Source organism: Ceratotherium simum, chromosome 13, assembly GCF_057802395.1.
Source record: "Ceratotherium simum simum isolate JZ-2026a chromosome 13, ASM5780239v1, whole genome shotgun sequence".
Lineage (NCBI taxonomy): Eukaryota > Metazoa > Chordata > Mammalia > Perissodactyla > Rhinocerotidae > Ceratotherium > Ceratotherium simum.
This window is the reverse complement of record NC_141912.1, coordinates 49,525,704-49,552,470: the sequence shown is the minus strand read 5'-3', so window position 1 is coordinate 49,552,470 and position 26,767 is coordinate 49,525,704. Positions and strand designations below refer to the sequence as shown.

Sequence of the window (26,767 nt, the reverse complement as noted above, 5' to 3'; positions counted from 1 at the left end):
TTGAGGTAAATGTTAGCATATACCCATGAAACATCATAACAATTAAGATAATGAGCATACACACCACCTCCAAAACTTTTCCCTCAGAAAAATGCAACAACAGTCATTATAAACAGCCTCATAATGGGACCTAACTTGAATAATAAGACTTCAGTGAATATAGATAGATAGATAGATAGATAGATAGATAGATAGATAGATACATACATACATACATACATACATACATACATACATACATATATATACAGTGTTATAGTGTGGGGGGTTTAAATATTAATGTGTGTGTATATATCAACCTACTATATTTCAGAAGTTCCTTTTTTATTTTATTTTTTCTTCAGTTAACTCAAGGGGAAAATTATCTGCTTTACTGGATTTTTTGAGGATAAAATAAGAGAATAGGATGCATATTTCATCATCTATGTCACTATGTTACTGTAAATCTTAGGGTGTGAGGGTATGTGACACTTTGGAGGGAGAAAGAAAAGAAGGGAAAGAAAGAGATGAAAAAAAGAGGGATAAAGGAGAGATTATTTGCATGTGTATGTTTGCTGAAAGAATTCACAGAATTCCCCTCATATCAAACATGTTTGGCAGTGGGTGGGGGAAGCTTAAGAGCAATGGCAAACCACATTGTGTGTATTATTCTGCACAAATCGTCTAACCTGCTCTTTGAGAGTTTTCTTTAAAATGAGAACAAAATTGTTAGCCTTTTCTGCTTCCCACTAAGCAGGATGGATTCAGAAATAAACTTGGCAGATTGTGAAAAGAAGGTGCCAATCAAATTTAGTAACTCATACATATTAATATTCTGGAGTCAGCAACCTACATCAAATAGAAATAAAGGAGAGGATATATTCACTCTGATTTGCCTGACTCAAAATGACAACCATTCTTAGCAGAAGGATCAGATATTACAGAATATTTCTAAGTCATAGGCATGAATTTCTAGTACCAAGATCACACCTCTTCTCTGTAGAATAGAGAATTCAAATCTAATCTTATTGTGTTTTTATATTAGTTTCCTGTTGCTATGGTAACAAATTACTATGAAGTTAGTGTCTTAAAATAACATAAATTTATTATCTTACAGTTCTGGAGGTCAATAGTCCAAATAGGTCTCATCCATTTTCTTACCTTTTCTGACTTCCAGAGGTCATCTGCATTCTTTGGCCCATGGTCCCTTCCTCTGTCTTCAAAGTCAGCAATGGCTGGTCGGGTCTTTCTCATGATCCATCACTGACATTGCCTCTTCCACATTTGAGTCCCCTTGTGATTCCATTGAGCTCACATGGATAATCCAGGATAATCTCCCTACTTTAAAGTCAGCTGATTAGCAATTTGCATTCCATCTGCTACCTTAATTTTCTTTTGTCACATAATGTGACATATTCAAAGGTTCTGGAGATTAAGACATTAAGTCTATTATTCTTCCAATCACAGTTCTGTCTTCCTCTCTTGTTCTCAATAACTAATGTATTAAATCCTGTTCTGATCCTGCAGGTCTCTTTTTGCAGAAAATGCAAATATATGTAAAAGTGGTTCAAAAAAAGGCTTATTACAAAACATTATTCCTTGAGTTGACAATAATCTAAAATTATGTTACTTTTCTTTTCAGGGATGACAATGAAACACTTCTTGTTTTTGGCTGCTGCTGCTGGCTTCCTGCCTGTTTTGAGCATAAGAGTATGTGAGGATTGAATGTTTCATAATTACTTTCGAGAAAAGGACAAGAACTAACTCTGTAATAGAACTTACTTTGTTACAGGCACTCTCGTGAGGATGCTATGCCCATTGCTCACCTAGTTCTCATCGTAGCCCTACTAGGCAAGTACTATTCTTAATCCAGTATTACAGAGAAAGGAACCAAAGCATAGGAAAGTTATGTGGCCAAGGTCAGATAACTAGGAAGTGGCAGAGCCTGAAAGTAAACCTAAGTAGTTTGGCTCCATGGGCCCATGCCCACTTCATTATAGCCCCTCTGGATAATTCAAAAAAGCCAAGAATGTAGGGCAGGAATTACTTCTTTATAACCTATCCATGCATTTTCCATGACTAAATGGGAAAATACTGGTTTTTTTTTTTTTACCCAGAAAAGATAAGTATTTCATCAATATCCCAATTGAACTGATTTGTGAGTATAATAAGAATTTAAGACAAAAAAATTAAATATAAAATCAAAGATGCCAACAGCAAGAAGAGAAGTGTGAGGAGCTGTTAACAATGGAGTCAATGCAGCCATGCGTCACTTAATGACGGATATACCTTCTGAGATTTCTACAACGATGTAGAATCTGAGTTGAAGACACTGGAGGCTTTGTACTCAATGATGAATCTCTTAAATTAAGTTCTCCCAGACACATACCTTTAGACAATGTTCAAGTGCGAGTGGTTTATTCGGGAAGCAAAGATGACACTTGTAGGAGGTGGGGTGGGGAATGCACCAAGGAAGGGAAGTCCGTCAGTAAAAGGTGCGATATCAAGACATCTTCCACTGTGGTTCATATTGCCCATTAAAAAGTGCTTCAACATTGCCCAAAGTAACAATCATAAATTTGAAAAACCCCTATCAAAGAATATCTAGTACACTATTCTACAGACTGGTATAATGTCAGACGACATTCAGAAATCCTCAATACTAGCACTGGAGAAATGGAAGCTAATATAATGAGATATTGTAAATTTAAAAATGCTGTAGATCATTGTTTCTTTAATATAAACTATAAATTCCTATTGCATATAGATCTGCAAGCAATATATACAACAAATTCCACTTAAAAGAAGTAAAACTAATTAATAATTTTCTGGTAACAGGCAAAACCAGCTAGAGTTCCATATAATGCACTCCTCACTGAACTGACAACTGTCCAAGAGGAAATTGTTACTGTACATAACACCCTCAGGAGAGGGGTAGTTCCACCAGCCAGCAACATGCTGAAGATGGTAAGATTAATTAAACAGTAACAACAATGATGCCAATAATAGTCATGGTGTTTACTGAGTTTTTATTAAGTTCTAAGCACTTTTAATATACTAAAAGTTTCGTCTTCACAAGCAAACACATAATGGAGCAGAAGAAACGGAGGCCCAGAGGAGGTAAGCAACTTTCCCCAAATCACAGTAAATGACAGAGCAACACTCCCAACTCAGTCTAATTTCATTCTCAATGTACCCTAAGACAGTGCTTCTCAAACTTGAGTGTGCTTAAGAATCACTAGAAGAACGCAGCAAAGCATAGGTTCCTGGGCCCCACTCTCTGAGATCCTGATTCGGGGGATCTAAGGCGGAGACCACTCCAAGCTCCCAGCTGATGCTGACGCTGAGAGGCAGTATCGTCAGTATAGCAAACTTTGTTTAACAAGTTACAGAGGCATTTCTTAGCTGTCTTCACTGGGTAGTAGCCCAGAGGCTAGACACTCTGCGAATCAAGATGTGTAGATTCTAAAACAAGTGGTGCTGCCAGATAAACAAATAATGACGAATTTATTTCCCAGTTCCTTTGCGTTCCATAAAAGGAGAGAGAAATTATCTTTACAATATAAACCTGCTGTGTGAGCAGACTAGGTGCTATATTAAAAAAAAAAAAAAAGCAAATTCTGGGAATTCTCAGGTGTATGATTAGCTTCACATGTATTGTCTCCCAGAAGTATCACTCAGGTTTTGGGAAACCTTATCCTGATTCCTGGAACCCTGGATGGGCCTACAGGAACAAGGGTTAGACATGGTGCAGGCTCTGGCGGGTATTTCTGAGGGACAGCTTCCTCATGCAAATGATGAAGGGGAGGAAGCAAGTGAATAGAAAAATGATTTCAAAATTTATCGCTTGATAATCTTAGAATTCAAAGTGTTATTGGAACAAAACAATAAAAATCAACAGCTATCATAGGCGAATGTTGTAGCTGACATGCACATGATGGTTACTGCTGACAAGCACTCTTCTAGAACTTTGTTATACTAACTCATTTAGTTCTCTCAATAATTCTGTGATGTAGATAATACCACCATCTCCATTTTACAGATGATCAATTTGAAACTCAGAGAAATTTGGTAGCTTACCCAAAGTCATAAGTACTGGATAAGTACAAATTCAAATGCAAATGGGCCAGCTCCAGGCACCTGCTCTTAAATAGTTACCTCCCTTAGGACAAACAGTGTCCAAACTCCTTGGTTTCCAGATGAGCAAATAGGTGTAGCTAGGAGGTATTAAAGAAGTTACAGAGTAAGTGGAAAATACAGTTTCTGATTTCAGAGACTTTATTATTGTGGATTAAAGGTGAATATAAAGGAAACATTAGGGCATTACATAGGAATGAATATATTCAAGCGCTAAGGTGCAAAGATATGAGAGATAAGATGCAAAGGTACGGTGAGAATGCACCATAAAACTGAGTAAGATTTTAAAGGGAATATAGGAGTTGAGTTGTTCCATAAACAATGCATAGGACATGGACAGAAAAGAACTGATAGAATTATAGTAGGGCTGAAGAGCCAATCACAACTGCCAGGCAGAGATTTTCCAAAAGTGACAAAAAGTTTCTGTACATAGGGTTAGAACTTGATTGAATAGAACCACTTGTTCAAGCCAGAATTCATGGCTTTGCTGCAATAACCATGAATACTCACTTGTGATTTTAATCACGGATGTATCACAAAAAGGAGTACCTTACCGACATTAATGAGAAGTAACATCCTGGAGAGCTTCCTCAAAGACGTCTGAACTACAGACTATCTGTAATGAATGTTGCAGGTGGTTTACACAATAAGATAAGCAGACTCTAAGATAGAGATTAGCATGCAGGATGTTTATTGGAGAGCAATCTTCAGATTTACACCTACCTGTGGAGGTAGGGCGAGAAGCGGGATCGATACATGGAGAAGTTGGGTTGTAATGTAGTCACAGCAGAGGCCTCAGCCAATCCCACAGGACACTATACAACTAGGACAACCTTTTGAGTTGTCCTGAGTTGGAAGGAGGTAGCCTGGATCTTACAGTTCCTACATCTACTAGCTGTGGGATGTGGGCTGCCCCAGGGAAGGGATTATGTTCATGGATAAAGATAATTTTTAGAGACAACAGACAGTAGAGCTATCTGTGGGCAGGACTCTCAACTTAAGAGGAAATAAGTACTTTGGTTCAGAAAGGGACCTGGGTAGTGCTTCATAGCATGCATGACAAGCGATCAGCTGTAAATTAGCCAGATGAGTTCCAGTTCTAATCATTGGGTAACCCGGTCATAATACGGAGGACTTTTTTACTAGTGAGTGCAATGATGGTATTCCCACTGCCAGGGGATCCTATGCCCTAATGGGATATGCTGTGTCACCTCTGCTCCTTCAGTTAGACATATCCATTACTAAAATACATCTTTTCTTTCATGAAACAACCAAACCCTACAAAACCATGTTTTCACTTTGAGCCTAGGTTAATGAGTTACTTAATTCATCTCAGGGTTTAATAAATTCATCAACCTGAGGATTAATTCTATGAAACTAACACAGATGGCAGCGTCTACATATATCAGTTAAAATTCCTTGATGCCAGGAAAAATATTGAAAATCAAAGTTATGGTGTCATCCAAAAATTATTCTAAAGAGTAGCTGAATGATTTAAGTAAATGCCTATAGTAAAAAACTCACAACTTTAGTTGGTAATGTGCTGCATGGAAATATTGGGATATTTAAGTGGATGTACACAATGTAAAGATGAAAGTGTGTTAAGGAGAATATGTGTCACAGGGTCCCCTAACTAGTGATATAGACTATCTGCCTTTCACCTTTCTTGCAGATATGTATACCCAACAAAATGCTTCAACTTAGCACAATGGACACACATTGAGAGTTAAAAGCACACATGCTGGAGTTAGAATAAACTGAATTCCAATTCTTTTTTTGCCACTTATTGGTTGTGTTATCCTGAAAAATTATGCAACATCTCTGTGCCTCAGTTTCCTCATTTGCAAATGGGAATAATAACAGTACTTCCCTTGTAGAGCTGCTGTGAGTAAAAATGAGAAAATAGACAGAATTGGTCACAGATCCTGGCATGTAGTTTTAGCTATTATTTTTTATTATTATTCATAATTTTAGGTGGAGATGTGTGGCACTGCCTACTTGCTTCTAATCACTGCCCTCATTTATTTATTGAGCACGTAGCATGAGATTTATCGTAATCACAGTTGCATTGCATGATTATCATATTAAAACTTTTGAACAAACTATTGGGTATGATTTACGGGTCACATTATACAGATGAAGAAACTGAGATTCAAAGAGATTAAATAATGTGTCAGAGGTAAAACTACACAAAGTGATGGGATGGATTTCGAACACTGGTCTGTTTTATTGGAAGCATTTACTTAAATTCTTTAATACTTCTGAGAGAGAAACTACTTCTGAACATAATTAACAGATTTTGATTTTGTAAATTCAAGAGCTAAAACAATGAATTGAAAGTTTTGTCTTCCTCTTCCAACCAGAATATTTAAGAGTAGAATTATTGTTTAAATTGTTAACTTATACAATTGACGATATTGCTAGTCGGGAATTTTTAGAAACAATAAACTAGAATCTTAACTGATTCTAATAAGAAATGCTAATAAAACCAGGTATTTTGTATTTTACTTGTATTTTACTCTTCTACTGTAGAATTGGAGTGAAGAAGCTGCACGGAATGCCCGAGTGTCATCAAACCAATGTGATTTGAGAGAGAGTAATGCACTTCCGAGGCGAATTACAAGTAGGTATATGTCTATATGACCTACCTGTGTGCTCAAAAGTTCTCAGGGATAAGTTCAACGGTCACTTATGTCATCCAGTCTATATTTACATTTGCCCCATAAGTGGCAGTGAATTGTGGCTCACTGCATTGTTTCATTCATTATCATCAATTTTTAAATTTGGATATTCAAATTTTCAAATTCTAGACTCTGATCATCAGAGGAAAAAAATCAAAGCTCTCAGTATTAAGAATAGTTGAGTAATACAATGACGACTGGATGAATTAGCTGGATAGCTGGAAGGTTTCCACTCTATGTAGTTATTTCAGCTACCCATAATATCACCGTGGGGATATGTTTAGCTTTGGAACACTAATACAGTTAAGAAGTGGTTATACTCAACTGTACTGAGCTGCTCATAAGGACAATTTTAGGTGCTCAAAAATGAGTCCATCTCGTGGCACATGTATTAGGTGAATCACTGCTAGTTTCCAGAAAAGCCGCTAGTACTTCCTACACAAGTAGACATTAATAACATTTATGAGATACTTGTTTACTATAAAATATTTTTAAAATACTAATGAAACTTCCATATTTATAGACTATTGGACATCTTCGCCCAATGCTTTTGAGCAGTGATTAGCAATGTGAGTCTTCCGGCCATATTTACAGATTATTGGGCATCTTTGCCCAATGTTGTTGAGCTGTGAGTTAGCAACCTGAGTCTTCGCTGCCCCAGAGAAAGGCAGATCACACCTGAATACCATGTTTAGTCAAGAGCTCACATCACAAGTGAATGGCTAAATGAGCAAATGTTTGTTTCAAGGTCCTTGCATGATGAGTACTTCTGTGAGGCTGCTTTCAGGCCACAGGCTCTGTTAACAACTCATAGGTTACTCTGATTGGTTTCACCCTTCTTCATCAGCCTGGCAGTGGCAGAGACTCAAATGTTGGTTGATCTGATTTCCAAGCTTGCACAACATCTCCTATTGTCACCTTCTTACCAAACCTGAGTACAACAAGTTCAGTTATTAGTAAGAAAGAAAATTGCCAACAGAGATATGGCTGAGTTTGCCTCCTCTTATAAGACACTGCTTAGATGACCAATGAAACATTTGTAAAGTAAAAATGAGGAAAGTATCCTTGTAAAATATTTCCAAGTTTTTTGAGTATGACACTGCCCTTTTTCCTCCTTTCAGATACTTTTTGTGGAGAAAATAAGCATCTGACATCTTATCCTATCTCATGGTCAAATGTAATTGGAATCTGGTACAGTGAGTCTAAATATTTCAAGTATGGGGAATGGATATCAACAGATGATGACATAACAATTGAACATTATACTCAGGTAACCTGTGTACTGGCAAATATACTCATTGGTTAAGTGACTATAAGCATGTGTGGAAAATAGGTGACTGAGAACCATGGAAAATCATTCTACCCACTTTTTGCAAACTTACACTCGACCCACTGAGTTCCTCTTATAGTTTGGAACACAGGGAAATGTGATTCCCTCAATAGATGGCTTAGAGAAGATGCTTAACCTCTTAGTTTCCTTCTTTATGCATTTGATTTTCTGGGAAGTAACAAAATCATAAAGAATCAATGTCATTTATAAGTTACATTTGCAATATTTGTAAGGAATGAAAATAATAGTAGCTTGTAATAGAGAATCCCCTTCTTTCTGGCTTATTTTTATTGTGGTAAAATAATTTATATACATATATGTATATATTATGAAAATACCATTTTAACCATTTTTAAGTTATGTAGCATTAATGTTCAGTAACATTAACTACATTCAAATTGTTATGCAACTATCACTACCATCCATTTCCAGCACTTTTCATCTTCCCAAACTAAAACTCTGTCCCCATTAAACAATAACTCCTCATTATTCCCTACTCTCACTAGACTCTGGCAACCACCAATCTACTTTCTGTCTCTATGAATTTGACTAATCTAGATACCTCACATAATTGAAATCATACACTATTTGTCTTTTTACGTCTGCCTTATTTCTCTTAGTATAATATTCTCAATCCATGTTCATCCATGTTGTAGCTTGTGTCAAAATTTCATTCCTTTTTAAGACTGAATAATATTCCATTGTATGTATATACCACCTGTTGTTTATCCATTCATCCATTGATGGATACTTTCATTGTTTCTACCTTTTGGTCATTGATAATAATGCTGCTATAAACATTAGTGTACAAATATCTGTTCATATCCTGTTTTCAATTCTTTTGGGTATATACCCAGAAGTAGAATTGGTGTTAATATGGTAATTGTATGTTTAATTATTTGAGAAACTGGCATACTGTCTTCCACAATAGCTACACCATTTTACATTCCCAACATCAATGAAATTTCCAATTTCTTCACATCCACCTGTATTGATCTGCTTGGGTTGCCATAACAAAATACCACAGACTGGGTAGATGAAACAACAGAAATTTATTTTCTCACAGTTCTGGAGGCTGAAAGTCTGCGAACTTCTGGAGCATAGTCAGTTTCTGTGAGAGCTCTCTTCCTGGTTTATAGATGGCCATCTTCTCACTATGCCCTCACATGGCCCTTCTGTTGCCACACAAAGGGCACAATCTGCTCGCCATAACACTAAAGCCAAACCATCAAGAGGCAAGATGGTGGTAGAGAAAGAAACTTTATTAAGTGAAAAGCCAGCTAATTGGAAGATGGTGGACTTGCGTCCTAAAGAACTATCTTAAAGACAATATGGAATCTCGAAGCAGTATATAAGGCTAGTGGGCTGTAGAGGAGAGGGTCCAGAGCACAATCTGCTCGCCATAAGACTAAAGCCAAACCATCAAGAGGCAAGATGGTGGTAGAGAAAGAAACTTTATTAAGTGAAAAGCCAGCTAATTGGAAGATGGTGGACTTGCGTCCTAAAGAACTATCTTAAAGACAATACGGAATCTTGAAGCAGTATATAGGGCTAGTGGGCTGTAGAGGAGAGGGTCCAGAATGTTGACCATCTGGCGCTGCAGACTGGAGGTCGCCACACCGCTTGGCACTGTACACTGTGGGGGACACCACACCAGACCTTTCAGCTGTCATTAATGATGTATGCCAATATAGAATCTCTCTCTGGGGGTCATTGGAGGAGAGGGTCAAGAAGGTTTTCCATCTGGAACCATAGACTGCGGGTTGCTACATTTCTAAGGAACTCAAAAGAACAAGGTTACTGTCTTATCGCGGCGGGGAGCTATAAAGCTAAGTAGGGGTCATAAGTTACAACGCATGCAGTTTTCTTTATGTTTCAGTTATTTATTATTTAGCCTATGTGCAAGCGGAGTATATCCAGCTGAGTTAATTACTTAAAGGTTATCCATAGTTATAATATGGTTCCCTTTCTACAAAAATGGCTTCTCTTATATCAAGCACATGTTGAGCCGGTATCACTTCCTCTGCCCATGCGTGTAGAGCAAGGGAAAGAAAGAAGAGAGAGTGCACTCTGGTACCTTTTCTTGTAAGCACACTAATTCTATCAGATCATGGTCCCACTCTTATGACTTCATTTACTCTAAATTAGTTCCTCGGAGACTCCATCTTCAAATACAGCCATACTTATAGATTAAAGCTTCAGAATATGAATTTTGGGAGGACATACACATTCAATTCATAACATACATACACTTTTTATATTTTGTGTTGTTTTTTGTTTGTTTGTTTTATAATAGCCATTCTCATGGGTGTGAAGTGGTATTTCACTGTGGTTTTGATTTACAGTTCTCCAAGGATTACTGATGGTGAGCACCTTTTCTTGTACTTATCATCTATTTACATATCCTCTTTGGAGGAATGTCTATTCAAGTCCTTTGCTGATTACTTAATCAGGTTGTATTTTTTGTTGTTGTTAAGTTGTAAGTGATCTTTATACATTCTTGATATCTATCCTTTATGAGGTATATGATTTGCAAATATTAATTTCTATTACCTGGATTGCCTTTTCACTCTGGTGGTAGTGTCCTATGATGAACCAAGTTTTAAATTTTGATGAAGTTCAATTTATCTATTTTTTTTCCTTTTTTGCCTGTGCTTTTGGTGTCATATCCAAGAAATCATTGCCAAATTCAATATCACAAAGATTTTTCCCTATATTTCCTTCTAAGAGTTTTATAGTTTCAACTCTTACATTTAGGTCTTTGATTCATTTTGAGTTAATTTTTTATATGACATAGGGTAGAGTCCAACTTCGTGTGTTTCCATGTGGATATCCAGTTATCCCAACCATATTTGTGGTAAGACTGTCCTTTTCCCATCGAATGGTCTTGGCATCCTTGTTGAAAATCATTTGACCATATATGTGAGGATTTATTTCTGGGCTCCCTATTCTATTTCATAGTTTTATATGTTTATTGTCATAACAGTATCACCCTGCTTTGATTACTGTAGCTTTGTAGTAAAGTCTGAAATCAGGAAGTGTAAGACTTTCAATTTTGTTCTGCTTTTTCAAGATTGTTTGACTGTTTGGGATCCTTTGAGGTTCCACAGGAATTTTAAGAAAAAATTTTCTATTTCTGAAAAAAAAAGTCATGAGATTTTGATAGGGATTGCATTCAGTCTATAGATTGCTTAGAATAATAGTGACATGTTAAAAATATTAAGTCCTCCAGCCAATAAATATTGGATGCCTTTCTCATTATTTGAGTCTTCTTTAATTTCTATTGGCAAAGTTTTCTACTTCTCAGTATACAAATCTTTCACCTCCTTATTTAGGCTTATTTCTAAGTATTTTCTTTCTGATGCTATTTTGAATAGAATTGTCTTCTTAATTTCCTTTTCAGATTATTCACTACAAGTGTATAAAAACACAATTGATTTCTCTGTGTTGATTTTGTACTCTGCAGATTTGCTGAATTTGTTTATTAGTTCTAACAATTTCTTGTGGTATCATCAGGGTTTTCTAAATATAATATCATGTTATCTATGAACAGAGATAATTTTACTGTTTCCTTTCCGTATTGGATGACATTCATTTCTTTTCCTTGACTAATTGCTCTAGCAAGGACTTCCAGTACTATGTTTCACAGAAGTGGCAAAGGCCAGCATCCTTGTCTTGTTCCTGATCTTAGAGGAATAATTTCAGTCTTTTACCCTTGAGCATGATGTTAGCAGAGAGGTTTACACATATAGACTTTACTACGTTGAGACAGTTTTCTTTTTATTACTAGTTGGTTGAGTGTTTTTATCATGAGAAAGTGTTGAATTTTGTAAAATGCTTTTTCTGCATCAACTGATATGATCATGTGTTTTTCCCCCCATTATTCTATTAAGGTGATAGATTACATTGACTGATTTTCATATGCTGAGCCATCCTTATTTTGCAGGAATAAATCCCACTTGGTCATGGTATATAATCCTATTAATATGCTGCTGAATTCAGTTTGCTAGTATTTTGTTGAGGAGTTCGGTATCACTGTTCATAAGAGACATTGGTCTGTAGTTTTCTTTCTCTTCTAGTGTCTTCGTCTGCCTCTGGTATCAGAATAATGTTGGCTTCATAAAAGGTGTCAGGAAGTGTTTCCTCATCTTGAAATTTTTAGATGACTTTAAAAATTATTGGTGTTAGGGCCAGCCCCATGGCTTAGCGGTTAAGTGCGCGCGCTCCGCTGCTGGCGGCCCGGGTTCGATTCCCAGGCGTGCACCGATGCACCGCTTCTCCGGCCATGCTGAGGCCGTGTCCCACGTACAGCAACTGAAAGGATATGCAGCTATGACATACAACTATCTACTGGGGCTTTGGGGGAAAATAAAGAAATAAATAAAATCTTTAAAAAATTATTGGTGTTAGTTCTTCTTTAAATATTTGATATAATTGACCAGTGAAGCTATCAGAGCCAGGGCTTTTCTTTATCATGAGGTTTTTGATTACTGTTGATCTTTTGGAAAAACCAACTCTTAGTTTCATTGATTTTCTCTGTTTTTCTATTCTTTGTTTTGTTTATCTTTAATATTTATTATCTAAGTTTCTTGATTATTTTCTTTTTTCCTTAGTTAATCTAGCTAAAGATTTGTCAATTTTGTTGGTCTTTTTTGAAGAACCAACTCTTAGTTTCATTGATTTTCTTTATTGTTTTTCTATCTCTATTTTGTTGATCTATGCTCTAATCTATATTATTTCCTTCCTTCTGCTAACTTTGGGTTTAATTTGTTCTTCTTTTTCTGGTTTCTTAATGTAAAACTTTATGTTGTTGATTTGAGATGTTATTTTTTAATATAACCGTTTATAGTTGTAAATTTCCCTCTTAGCACTGTTATTGCTGTTTCCCCTAAGATTTAGTTTGTTGTGTTTTCAATTTCTTTTGTCTTAAGATATTTTCTAGTTTCTCTTGTAATTTCTCCTTTCCCCATTGGTTTTTTAAGTGTATGTTGTTTAATATGCATGTGTTTGGATTTCTTAATATGAATTCTCTAGTTTTCTTTCAACTTTTGATTTCTAGTTTCATTTCCATTATGATCTGAAAAGATACTTTATTTCAACATTTTAAATGTATGAAGACTTGTTTGGTAGCCTAACATATAGTCTACCCCAAAGAATTTTCCATGTGTACTTGAGAAATATGTGTATTCCATTGTTATTGGCTGAAGTGTTCTGTATATGTCTTACTTTTGTCATTTTAGAAATGTTTTCTGTATGTCTCATATTACATTTTAATATGACATCAAGTTACTGTCTAGCATCTTTTCATTTCATCTTGAAGGATTCCCTTCAGAATTTTTTGTGGGGCAAGTCTAGTGGTAATGAACTTCCTCAGATTTTGTTTTTCTGAGAATATCTTAATTTATCCCTCATTTTGAAGAATAGTTTTACCAGATATAAGATTTTTGGTTAACTTTTTCTTCTTTTAGCACTTTAAATATATCACCCCACTGTATTCTGTCCTGCAAGTTTTCTGCTGAGAAATCCTCTGGTAGTCTTATTACAGAGTCCCCGTACACGATGAGTCACTGTTCTCTTCCTGCTTTTAAGATTCTCTCTTAGTCTTTGGTTTTTGACAGTCTTAATACAATGTAGCTTAGTCCTGGTTTTATTCTATTTGGAGAACATTGAGATTCTTGGATTTGTAGATCCATGTCTTTCCTCAAATTTGGGAAATTTTCATCCATAATTTCTTCAAATAATTTCTCTACCCCTTTCTCTCCATATTCTTCTTCTGGGACTCCATAATATATATATTGATCCACTTAATGATGTCCAATAAATCCTTTAGGCTCTGTTTACTTTTCTTCATTCTTTTTTCCTTTTGCTAATCAGACTCAATAATTTCAGGTGACCCGTCTTCAAGTTTGTTGATTCTTTCTCCTGCTTGTTCAAGTCTGTTGTTGATCACCTTTGGTGAATTTTTCAGTTCAGTTATTGTATTTTAAAACTCCAGAATTTCTGTTTGGTTCTCCTTTTTTAAAATAATTTCAATCTCTGTTGATATTTTCATTTTGTTCATATATTGTTTGCCTGATTTCCTTTAGTTCTTTGTCTTGTTTTTCTTGAGCTCTTTGAGCATATTTAGGACAGTTGTCTTAGTCTTTGTCTAGTAAGTCTAATACCTGTGTATATTCAGGGATGATTTCTGTGATTTCTTTTATTTCTTTTAATGAGCCATGTTTTCCTATTTCTTTGTATGCCTTGTGATTTTTTTATTGTTGAAAATTGGGCATTAAAAAAAAAGAGCCATATCTCCTAGTCTTTGAGACTGGTAGGGAAGACCTTGACTAATTAGCAGAGCATATTTTGAGACTTGGGATCAGTCCAAGTCTTCTCATGTTTTTCCTGGGCACATATCTTGCTGGAGACAGTGTATATGATTTTTTTCCAATTCCCCCAAATACACAGCTCTTTTAAATGTCTTAATTTCCCACAATATCTCATCCCAGTTTCTTCCCAGCACTTCAGATGTTCTATAGTATTCCTTTACCCATAATCTCTAGCCCCAGGTATCAGTGAGTCTAGTCTCTCTTCAGCTATCATAGCTACACCCATTGTTTCCCATGGCTTTTATTAACCTCAGATCTGAACTATGCCACAGTTCCCTATCTGAGCTCTAAGTCAGGCAAAACAGAGAACAGTCCTTGAGGCAGCCCATAGAGAGACTAGAATATTGCAAATAAAGTCCTCTCTACTTCCTCCAGCCAAAGTAAGGAAAGCAGGACTAAGCTACTTCCTCCCAACCATGCCATGCCGTGCCAGGGAGGAGGTGTGTCAAGGGCAAGTAAAAACACCATGAAATTTCCTACCATTTGACTGTAGCTTTTTCTTAATTTAATGTTTACTTGGCTGCTCTAGATCTCTGACTGTTTTCCAGAGCTTCTATAAAGTCATTTTAGCCAGTCTCTAGTAATTTTTTTAATGTCTCCATGGGAAGATGAGGACTTAGAACTTCCTATTCCACCATCCTGCTGACAACACTCTTCTTTCCCCAGCTTTTTATTCAAAGTATTTCAAGTCTACAAAAGGGTTCCAATAAAGGTACAATAAATACTCTTACTACTTAGATTCACAAATTCTTAAAGTTTTATCAAATCTGTTTTATTGCTCTATAAAAATATAAACTTTTTTTTGAACCCTTGGAAAGTTAGTTACAGAAATCACGACACTTGATGTTCAGTACATCAATATGTATCTCCTAATTATAAGGACATTGTACTATAAAACTACAATATCATGACTACACCTGAGAAAACAAGCATTAATTCAGTAATATCATCTAATATCCATTCCATCTATAATTTTCTCTAATCGTCCCAATAATATTATCCTTTAATTTTTCATGACTTTTTAGAGCAACCAAGCTACTTGTGTTCAAGGACACATATTCTGAATTTGTTTGATTGTTTCTTTATTATTGGATTGGCATTAAACATTTTGGCAAGAATAATAAAAATAATCTTCTATAACTTTTTTGAATATTATCAGAAGACTCACTTGTCAGGGTGACCAAGTAGCTGGTGATGATAAATCTTGTTGAATTATTTAAAATGATGACCATCTGATCTCTCATTTGTAATGGTACAATTTGTTAACTTTGGAAAAGAATAAATAAGCTATATGAAAATAATTTGAGATCATATGAAGATCTTGCTCCCCAACAATCTTTTACTGTTCATTTTAGCTGCTGTTGATGATCTTTCCTGAATTGGTTATTGCATTTAAAGTTGCATAATGCTGATTCTTTAATTATCATTCATTCTTTATTTATTAACAATCTCTCCTATTCTCTCTCCCTCTCAGAATCACTACAGACTCATGAGTTGTTGTTGTTGTCTTCATTCAGTGTGATATGTGGATGTTTGCATTGCTCTATCTATGGCTCATGGACCCATTTTCTCTGTGTTTTGACCATAACTTCATTAGTTTTTGAGCATCTCTTGGCTCCAGACTGGTAAATTTGCCAGCATTACCTTGTATTTTTCCTATTTCATATAGAAGCCATCCATTTCTCCAAGAAGCTTTGTTTACATTTAGTGGGAAATAATATTTAGAAACCAATATCTGGGATCTGGGTGTGTTCAAGGACAGAAAAAACACTAGGGGGGGAGTCAGAGAAGGAGGCTAGAACATGATAAACAGAATAGTGGAAGAAGATGAGAACAGAAAGGAAATGGGGCCATATCATTGGAGCCTTTTAGCTATTGTAAAGTTTACATTGTATTTTAAATTTAGTAAGAAGTCATTGCGCAGGTGAATGATTTAACCCGATTCATTTTTAAAAGATCATTGGGTTGTAATGTAGAGAATAAGTTAATTCTACAGAAATGACTTTGAATATCTGAATCAAGTGTGTTATTTTCCAGAAAAATATAAAGTAACAGAACTTATATACAGTAGATAGATGTAAGCACTTAAAATGCAATAAAAGAAAAAATTGGAAAAACAACTATTGTCTCCAAAGCAGAAGACTCAGATGTGACCATTGATGAGTTTAAAATTGAAACTCATTTAAAATTTAAAATAAAATCTACTTAAAATAAAGCCTACTTAAAATTGATGTTAAAAGCTGACAAAGATAGAACATTTAAAAATCATAGACTTAATCACTTATGGATAGCATTGCAGAAATTCTAAATAAAATATTAGCAAATAGTGTTCTTCTTTTAGAATTGATACCCTTGGACAAAAGGGTGTGTACCAGGAGTCTATAACATTAAATTATTCATGTAATTTACTTATCAAACAATCAGAGGATAAAAATAAAATTATCACCCAGAGAGTTAAAAATCTGACAAATTTGTGACATCAATTCCTACCTTCTATTTCTTTCAGATAAAAGTAGACTAGGCCTACTTTTTCCATCACAAGAGCATTAACTCTATCACTCTAAGATAGCAACTTAGTATTTTCTCTTTCAAACACTTAAAATTTTTATTATTCAATTCCCACCATACACCTATGATGTAGAAGATAGTATTATTACATCTCATTTTACAAATAAGAAAATAAAATTTCAAAACATAAAGCAAACTGGTAAATACCATCCCACCAGGAAATGGTAGAGATAGAATTGAATCTAAGTCATTTTGCCTCAAGGCCAACTCATTACTCTATACCATGCCTGTGCTCTGATGATTAAGTCAAGTTCCTTCCATGCTTCAGTTTTTATATAATCACCAAGCAGCCCTCTACATGTTATCTGATTTTCCACATAGATTTGACAAGAAGAGAATGGGCAAGTGTCTATGATGGCCACTGAGTGTTCATATGTATGTGTGTTTTCTAGACACACAGGAATCTTTCTGTTTCTATGACTTCCTAATAAGCCATGATCAAAGCATCCTAAAAGCAAGCATATTTATTGTCAACCGTGGATAACAATTTTCACATTGTAATAATTTAGCAAAATGTCAAATTATTCATAAAATAATCTCTTTATCTTTACAGGTTGTTTGGGCCACTTCTTACCTCATTGGCTGTGGGATATCATCATGCCGCAAAGGAAAGTCAACTCAGTATCTCTACATTTGTCACTATTGTCATGAGTATGTGTCATTCGGCTTGTTTTCACATAGCTTTTAGACACATATCTCCCTCACATAATCTAGTTTCTCAAACATTATAAAAGAAAACTCAAATAAAGAGTTCATTCTAGTTAATTAGAACTTAAGGTATATAATATCATTTAGGTAATACCTAAAACATTACATACACACACACACATTTTTATTTACATCATATTTTTTCTAAATAAATCTATATCTCATTAATAGAATGTTCAAGTTCAGAACTATTACCAGTAGTCTTGCTATGTGTTATTGATTCTTCAAGTAGCATTATTTAAGAGAAACAAATTTAAGCCAGCTTAAGCAAAGAAACAAGGATATTTTCTTCAACAATGCAAGAGTATTTTTAGAACACAAGAGCAGAAATGCAATGGAATATCAAGAAGGAACATACAGAAAAAGTGAAGTGTTCTTTTATGTAGTTTTTTAGTCTAACTATTGGTATATGTCTTTTCTTTAGAAATTAAGTTTACATGTTCTCAAAGGTGTGAGTTACAATTCCTAGAAAAGATAATCTGATTGCTTCAGTGAGGGGCTGGTGTACTCCTTTGTCCCATCAACTGTGGTTATACGAGCTCCAAGCATGGTGTTTAACCACTGTCTCCCATGTGTGTAGCACAATAAAAGGTGTTTAATATGAATCAATGAATATACTTTATCTGGTAATATGGTTACCATATTTATACTTTAAATGAGAACTCCAGTATTACTATAGATTCAATAAATATAACATATTCATATAATAGCTCTATATGAGTTACGTAGTCTTATAATGTCTTTATTTCGGTTGTTAATATTTGTTGTGATTTTATCTATGTAATTAGGGCTGAAGACAGTAAGATTTCTTTGCATCTACAACATGTCAATTGTACTAAATCTTTGCAGTGGCTGGCGGTCTGTGGTGAACTTCTGACAATACAAAAGAAAAAAAAAGTAGAACACATGAAGATGTGATAAGAGAATTTTCTCAGCCAAAGACTAGGCCAAGTGTCTGACCAAACCCCTTACTGAATTAAGTAGTCAGTTTCTCTTATAGAGTAAAATTTTAACAACTCAGATACCAAAGAGAAAAATATCAGATAGAATATTGTTTCAACCAGAGCATTTACTTTATTTTTTAAGTGATATTAAGTAAGAATCAACTATAATCCCCATTGTTTTTTTAGATATCTGCAGGCAAGACTGTCTTCTCTGAAATTTCAAATTAGCTCAGAACTGGAAATTCTCATCGACTCTGTTTCTCCCCTGAATCTAATAATTTAGATTTAGCCATGCTGATGTACTTTCAATTTTTATAACACTCCATGTGTTTCTACAAAAGATACTAACATATATCAAGTTTCTCATGACATAGTGCAAGATGAAATTAGAACATCTTCAATGTAAGTCACTTTTTCTTTTTTTTTTTTTTGTGAGAAAGATTAGCCCTAAGCTAATATCCATTGCCAATCTTTCTCTTTTTGCTGAGAAAGATTGGCCCTGAGCTAACATCTGTGTCCATCTTCCTCTATTTTATATGTGGGATACCTGCCATAGCATGGCTTGATGAGCGGTGCATAGGTCCACACCCAGGATCCGAACTCTTGAACCCTGGGCCACCAAAGCAGAACACGCGAACTTAACCACTATGCTACTAGGCCAGCCCCTTAAAATTTTTCTTAACATTGTTAAGAACCATGTTCTTTTTATGACTGTTTACCAAGCTCTTATGGGTATTAAAAAAAAAAAAGTGTCCTATTGTAAATGGCTCTAAAACCCTCCTGCTTGTTGGGACTGAACTGTTCACAAGTCCAGTCCTGCTAGAAATTGATTGTCCAAAGAGATGCAAATTGCCTCAAAATATTCTTAGGACTCCAGAGTTGCCTGTTGTACATTCAAAAAGATAAATTATTATCATTGTAAGTTTAGAAATCTTAAACCCGTCTTAAAGATCATCATCATTATATACAAGAGGTTTTCAAAAGTTGTTTTTAAAGTTGATTGTAATAGTGAGTAAAATTTTATATACATTTTCCAAACATCAGTTTTTATTAATCTACTTTTTTCTTCATTCTTTTTTGAAGGGGAAATGAGCCTGACAAAGAGAATAAACCTTATAATATGGGAACTCCATGTGGAGACTGTCCAAATGACTGTGAAGATAAACTTTGTAGTAAGTTTTATATCTCAGTTTGCTTAATGTTGACTGTTGATCTGGGAGCCATGTGTCCTTTAAATCAAGTATTTAACAGTATTGCACTTTTCTGTAACTTTCATCTCAATCATCCCACAGGAAAGATCAACATTATTTCTGATTTCCCTTTCTTCATCCCCAAAATGACCAAGAAGACCACTGATTAAATCTATTGGAATGGAAATTAGAATGTCTAGGTCTACACTCAAGTATCTACTCTAAAGCTTAAAGACCCTAATAGGGGCACCTTGGATAAGATGTTAATATAAGTATAAATTTTTCTGTGCTTTATAAAAAGTTTACGGGCTGTCTTATTGCAGCCCCCAAATTAGACAAATTGCTTTCAGGTTACCAATATTCTCAAATTGCTTGCTGCTCCATAACTCTCCTACCTGCCTGACCACTTATTATGGCAAGTAATTTCTTACAAAGTGATTCTTATTCTTCCACATTCTCAGCGACACATCAGAAGATATTAGCTGATGATCACACTGTAGCCTCACAGCACTGCCTTTTATTTCTTAAGTAAATTTTACCTACAATGTAGTTTTAACCAATGGGTTCCATTTCATCCCTTTAGATGGCAATAGTTCCTTTTCTCTAGATCCTCCTGCAAACACAATTCCCTAATCCCTGGGGATAATGTTGACAAGATAATTTTCAATAAGTTTGTGGGTAAATAAAAAACCCAGAAAAAATATCCTTTATCTTCAGACTTGGAAGGCCAGAGGCTTCTTTTCCTATATATCCATCTCCTTCTCTTCTTTTCTCCATCATTCTCTTTCATTCTCTCTCTCTCTTCCTCTCTCACTTTCAACTTCACTTTTTAGACTCCACTTCTGAGAAGAAACATAGTTGGAGAAAGATAATCTATCTACTAATTGTCTGTGATAGGGAGGATGGAGCAGGTTTTTTTACCAAAAGATAAAAGCAATGTCTCCAATGGTATGAAAAATATGATAGAAGTGAAATGAGAGTGGAAAGAGAGAAGTATTACTTCAGAAGATTGAATCTTTAAGATAGAAGATACATATCTTAAGCCCTTTACTCATCAATAAATGCATGAGAAGATGAGAGATATTAAATAAAGATATATATCTAAGAATGGGATACCTTGGATTGGAAACAATGCTAAAAATATAAGACCTGCATATGCAGATATAATCAGTTTAGTATACTTCAAATAAATTTTATGAAAACAAAATTTCTACTTATCAAATAGTGGAAATTACATAAATTAGTATAATTATATAAATTAGTATAATATATATAAATTAGTATAATTTATATAATATATATAATATAACTGCAGGAAAAGCAGTACTAAGAGAAAAATTCGTAGCAATAAATACCTATATTAACAAAAAAGAAAGCGCTCAAATAAACAACTTAGCTTTATGCTTCAAGGAATTACAAATAGAAGAAAAAACTAAGCTCAAAATTAGTAGAAGGAAGGAAATAAAGATCAGAGTGGAAATAAATGAGATAAGAGACTAAAAAGACAATAGAAAAGATCAATGAAACTAAGCTGTTTTTTGAAAAGATAAACAAAATGGAACAATCTTTAGCTATACTTACCAAGAAAAAAGAGGAATCAAATAAATAAAATTAGAAATGAAAGATGAGATATTACAACAGATACCATACAAATAAAAAGCATCATAAGAGACTACTATGAACAAATTTGACAATCTAGAAGAAATGGATAAATTCCTAGAGACACACAATCTACTAAGACTGAATCATGAGGAAATAAAAAATATGAACAGACTAATTACTTGTAAGGAGATTGAATCAGTAATCAAAAACCTCTCAACTAAGAAAAGACCAGGACCAGATGACCTCACTAGTGAAGTCTACCAAACATTTAAAAAATAATTAATACTAATACTTCTGAAACTCTTCCAAAAAACGGAAGGGAAGGGAACACTTCCAAACTCATTTTATGAAGCCAAAATCAGACAAAGAAACTACAATAAAAGAAAATTACAGGCCAATACTCCTGATGAACATAGATTCAAAAATCTCAAGAACATGTTAGCAAACCAAATGCAACAATACATTAAAAGGATCACACACCATTGTTAAGTGGGATTTATTCTGGGAATGCAAGAATGGTTCAACATCTACAAATCAGCCAATGTGATACACCACACTAACAAAATGAAGGATAAAAATCACACGGTCTTCTCAATAGATGCAAAAAAATGCACTTGACAAAATGCAACATTCTATCATGATAAAGTCTCTCGACAAACTGGAGATAGAGGGACTGTATCTCAACATAAGAAACGTTATATATTACAATCCCACAGTTAACGTCATACTCAACAGTGAATAGCTGAAAGCTTTTCCTCTAAGATCATTAACAAGATAAGGATGCCCACTCTTGCCACTTTTATTCAATGTAGTACTGGAAGTTCTAGCCAGAGTAATTAGGTATGAAAAAGAAATAAAAATCATCCAAATCAGAAAGGAAGAAGTAAAGTAGTCTTTATTTGCAGATGACATGTTACGACATGTAGAAAACCCTAAAGACTTCACCAAAAAATTACTGAAATTAATAACCAAATTCAGTAAAGTTGCAAGATACAAAATCAATATACAAAAATCAATTGTGTTTATGTTCACTAAGAACAAACTACCAGAAAGAGAAATTAGAGAACAATCCTAGTTATAATTGCATCAAAAAGAATAAAATACCTAAGAATAAATTTAACTAAGGAAGTGAAAGATCTATACACTGAAAATTATAAGACATTGATGAAAGAAATTGAAGACAACACAAATAAATGGAGAAATATTCTATGCTCATGAATTGGAAGAATCAATAATGTTAGAGTGCATACAACTCAAAGCTATCTACAGATTCAATACAATCTCCATCAAAATTCCAATGGCATTTTTCACAGAAATAGAACAAACAATCCCGAAGTGGGTATGAATCCACAAAAGACCTCAAATAGGCAAAGCAGTTTTGGGAAAGAAGAATAAGGCTAGAGGTAGCACACTCCCTTATTTCAAATTATATTATAGAGCTATAGTAATCAAAACAGTATGGTATTGACATAAAAATAGACACATAGATCAGTGGAACAGAAGAAAGAGCCCAGAAATAAACCAAATAAGCAAATAAGGTCAGTTAGTTAACAACAAAAGAGCCAAGTATATAGAAGGGGTAAGGATAATCTCTTCAATCAACAGTGTAGGAAAACTGTTCAGCCACGTGCCAAAGAGTGAAACAGGACCACTGTCTTACACCATACACAAAATACAGCTCAAAATGGATTAAAAACATGAATGTAAAATCTGAAACCATAAAACTCCTAGAAGAAAACATGCAGGCAAACTCTTTAACTTCATCCTTGGCAGTGATTTTTTGGATTTGACACCAAAAGCAAAAATAAACAAGTGGGACTACATCAAACTAAGAAGTTTCTGCACAGCAAAAGAAACTATCAACAAGGCCAGCCCGGTGGTTTAGCGGTTAAATGCTCGCGCTTTGCTACTGGTGGCCCAGGTTCGGATCCCGGGCACACAGCGATGCACCGCTTCTCCGGCCATGCTGAGGCGGCGTCCCACATGCAGCAACTAGAAGGATGTGCACCTACGACATACAACTATCTACTGGGACTTTGTGGGGGGAGAAAAAGGAGGAGGATTGGCAATAGATGTTAGCTGAAGAGCCGGTCTTCCTCAGCAAAAAGAGGAGGATTAGCACAGATGTTAGCTCAGGGCTGATCTTCCTCAAAAAAAAAAAAAAAAACTATCAACAAAATGAAAAGGCAACCTACGGAATGGGAGAAAATATATGCAAATCATATATCTTTTTTTTTTTTTTTTTTTTTTTTTTGGTGAGAAAGATTGGCTCCGAGCTAATGTCTGCACCCATCTTCCTCTATTTTGTATGTGGAACGCTGCCACAGCATGGCTTGACAAGCAATGTGTCGGTCGGCACCCAGGATTCAAACCTGTGAACCCCAGGCCACCGAAGTGGAGCATGCAAACTTAACCACTATGCCACTGGGCTGGCCATATATCTGATAAGGGGTTAATATACAAAATATATAAATAATTCATATAAATCAATAGAAAAAAATCCAATTAAAAACTAGGCAGAAGAACTAAATAGATATTTTTCCAAAGAAGACATCCATATAGCCAACAGATACATGAAAAGGTGCTCAACATTACTAATCATCAGGGAAACACAAATCAAACCCACAATGAAATATCATCTCATACTTGTTAGAATGACTATCATCAAAAAGTTAAGAGAGAAGTGTTGGTGAGGATGTGGAGAAAGGGAACCCTTGTGCACTATTGGTGGGAATGTAAATTAAAGATTCACTATGGGAAACAATAAGAAGATTCCTCAAAAAATTAAAAATAGAACTATCACATGATCCAGCAATTCTACTTCTAGGTATTTATCCAAAGAAAATGAAAACACTAACTCAAAAATACATCTGCACCTTCATGATCACTGAAGCATTACTTATAATAGCCAAGACATGAAAACAACCTAAATATCTATCGATGAATGAATGGATAAAGAAAATGTGGTATATATATATATATACAATGGAGTACTATTCAGCCATAGAAAAGAAGGAAATCTTGCCATTTTTGACAACATGGATGGACCTTAAGGGCATTATGCTAAGTGAAATATGTCAGACAGAGAAAGATAAATACTATATGATCTCACTTATAAGTGGAATCTAAAAAAACCAAGCTCATTGATACAGGGAACAGATTGGTGGTTCTCAGAGGCTATTGTGGGGGTTGGTGGGTGGTAGTAAATGGATGAAGGTGATCAAAAGGTACAAACTTCCAGTTATAGGGTGAATAAGTTTTGGGGATGTAATGTACAGCATATTGACTATAGTTAATGATACTGTATTGTATACTTGAAAGTTGCTAAGAGAATAAATCTTAAAAGTTCTCATCAGAAGCAAAAAAAAAAGTGTAACTGTGAGGTTATGGATGTTAACGAAACTAAATGGTAACCATTTCACAGTATATACACAAAGCAAATCATTATGTTCTACACCTTAAACTAATACTATATGTCAATTTTATCTGAATAAAACTAGGGAAAAAAAGTAAAGGATGAAAGAAAAAGATGAATTAAAACACCTTAGAGGCCGGCCCCATGGCTTACCAGTTAAGTGAGTGGGCTCCGCTGCTGGCGGCCCGGGTTCGGATCCCGGACGTGCACTGACGCACTGCTTCTCCGGCCATGCTGAGGCTGCGTCCCACGTACAGCAACTAGAAGGATTTGCAGCTATGACATACAACTATCTACTGGGGCTTTGGGGGAAATAAATAAATAAATAAAAATTAAAAAAAAAAAAAAACACCTTAGAGAAGTTAAAGAAAAAAATATGTTACGTAAAAAGAAAAAATCTAGGGGCCTGCCCAGTGGCGCAAGAGATTAAGTGCGTGCGTTCTGCTGCAGCAGCCCGGGTTTCGCAGGTTCAGATCCTGAGTGCGCACCGATGCACTGCTTGAAAAGCCATGCTGTTGCAGCATCCCATATAAAGTGGAGGAAGATGGGCACGGATGTTAGCCCAGGGCCAGTCTTCCTCAGCAAAAAAAAAAGAGAAAGATTGGCAGATGTTAGCATAGGGCTGATCTTCCTCACCAAAAAAATTAAAAAAAGAAAAAGAAAAAATCTGTTACATGTCATATTTCTGTAAAATACTACATAGCAGAAGACAGTGGGATAATGATGGATAACTTATAAAAAATTATTGATGTACATATGTTCCTGTTCATATGATAGAGCCAATTGAGAAAAATCACTGTGCTGTTATTTAAGATAATCTCTGGGTGAAGACAGAATTTGAGAGTTTTTGCTAAACTATATGTGGATTTTATATAATTTTTACATTGGCTGTATGTTAGTTTTTTTCATTAAAAAGAAGAACAAAGCTGGAAGACTCACACTTCCTGCCTTCAAAACTTACTACAAACCTTCAGTAATCAAAACAGTGTGGTACTGGCACAAAGACAGACATATAGACCAGTGGAATAGAATAGAGAGCCCAGAAATAAACCCTCAGCATATATGGCTATATAGTGCTTTTAATAATCCAAAGCAATGCCTTATCTATTAAAGGATAAAACATTATATAAGTAGACTATAATGAATGAATGAAACTTTTTCACTTTCTTATGTACAACTTATGATGTTGATGATTTCAAAATGACATTATAATCAATAAATGTGATTCATCTACAGTCTGCTTAGTTATAGACCTTCCAAAAAAAGTGATTAAAGAAAACTGTTTAACATCAAACCAGCCTTTAATCTTCTTTAATAACTGACCCCATTTAACTCATTACCTGTTTTCCATTCTGATTTTATTAGCTCATGCTAATCAAAATTAATTAGCTATTGTTAATAAATTTTACGCTTATGTCTTTAAGGAGATGATCTCTTTCTCCAGTGACTGATTTTTTGAGATAATATTGCGTAAACATGTTTTTTTCTTTCAGCTAATCCCTGCCTCTACTATGATGAATACAGTAACTGTACGACACAAAAACGAGTTCTTGGATGTCGCCACGTGTCGGTTAGACTACTCTGCAAAGCTAGTTGTCTGTGTGACACCGAGATAAAATAGCCTTTGTTATTTGCAACTGTAATGTGCTCTTGGGGAAATGTCTGCTGGATTATATCTTTTACCTTACTTTGCTTCAGTAGCTTCTGCTGAATTTCTTTGGGTTTTAACTGTACTTGAGATACTAATTTTCACTAATCATATATGGGCATTAGTTATTTACTTCCCTGCCACCCACTTCTGTCCTGATATATCCTGGAGTAACATTGTTTTAAACTTTCTTA

At 35.0% G+C, this 26,767-nt stretch overlaps 1 protein-coding gene across 2 annotated transcripts in view; it reads left to right on the top strand.

Annotated features, from left to right (window-relative positions):
• CRISP1 (cysteine rich secretory protein 1) overlaps positions 1-26,546 on the top strand; it is a 31,349-nt gene extending 4,803 nt beyond the window's left edge. The window contains exons 2-8 of one of the 2 annotated variants that reach the window (XM_087437881.1): positions 1,618-1,689; positions 2,818-2,946; positions 6,649-6,739; positions 7,919-8,067; positions 17,620-17,717; positions 19,802-19,890; positions 26,419-26,546. In XM_087437881.1, the coding sequence (XP_087294007.1) occupies positions 1,618-1,689; positions 2,818-2,946; positions 6,649-6,739; positions 7,919-8,067; positions 17,620-17,717; positions 19,802-19,890; positions 26,419-26,546 (756 nt within the window). Of the gene's footprint in view, positions 1-1,617; positions 1,690-2,817; positions 2,947-6,648; positions 6,740-7,918; positions 8,068-17,619; positions 17,718-19,801; positions 19,891-26,418 lie in introns of those variants that run through there. The other variant, XM_004424036.3, reaches the window with a different exon arrangement.
• Positions 26,547-26,767: the final 221 nt, after the last annotated feature.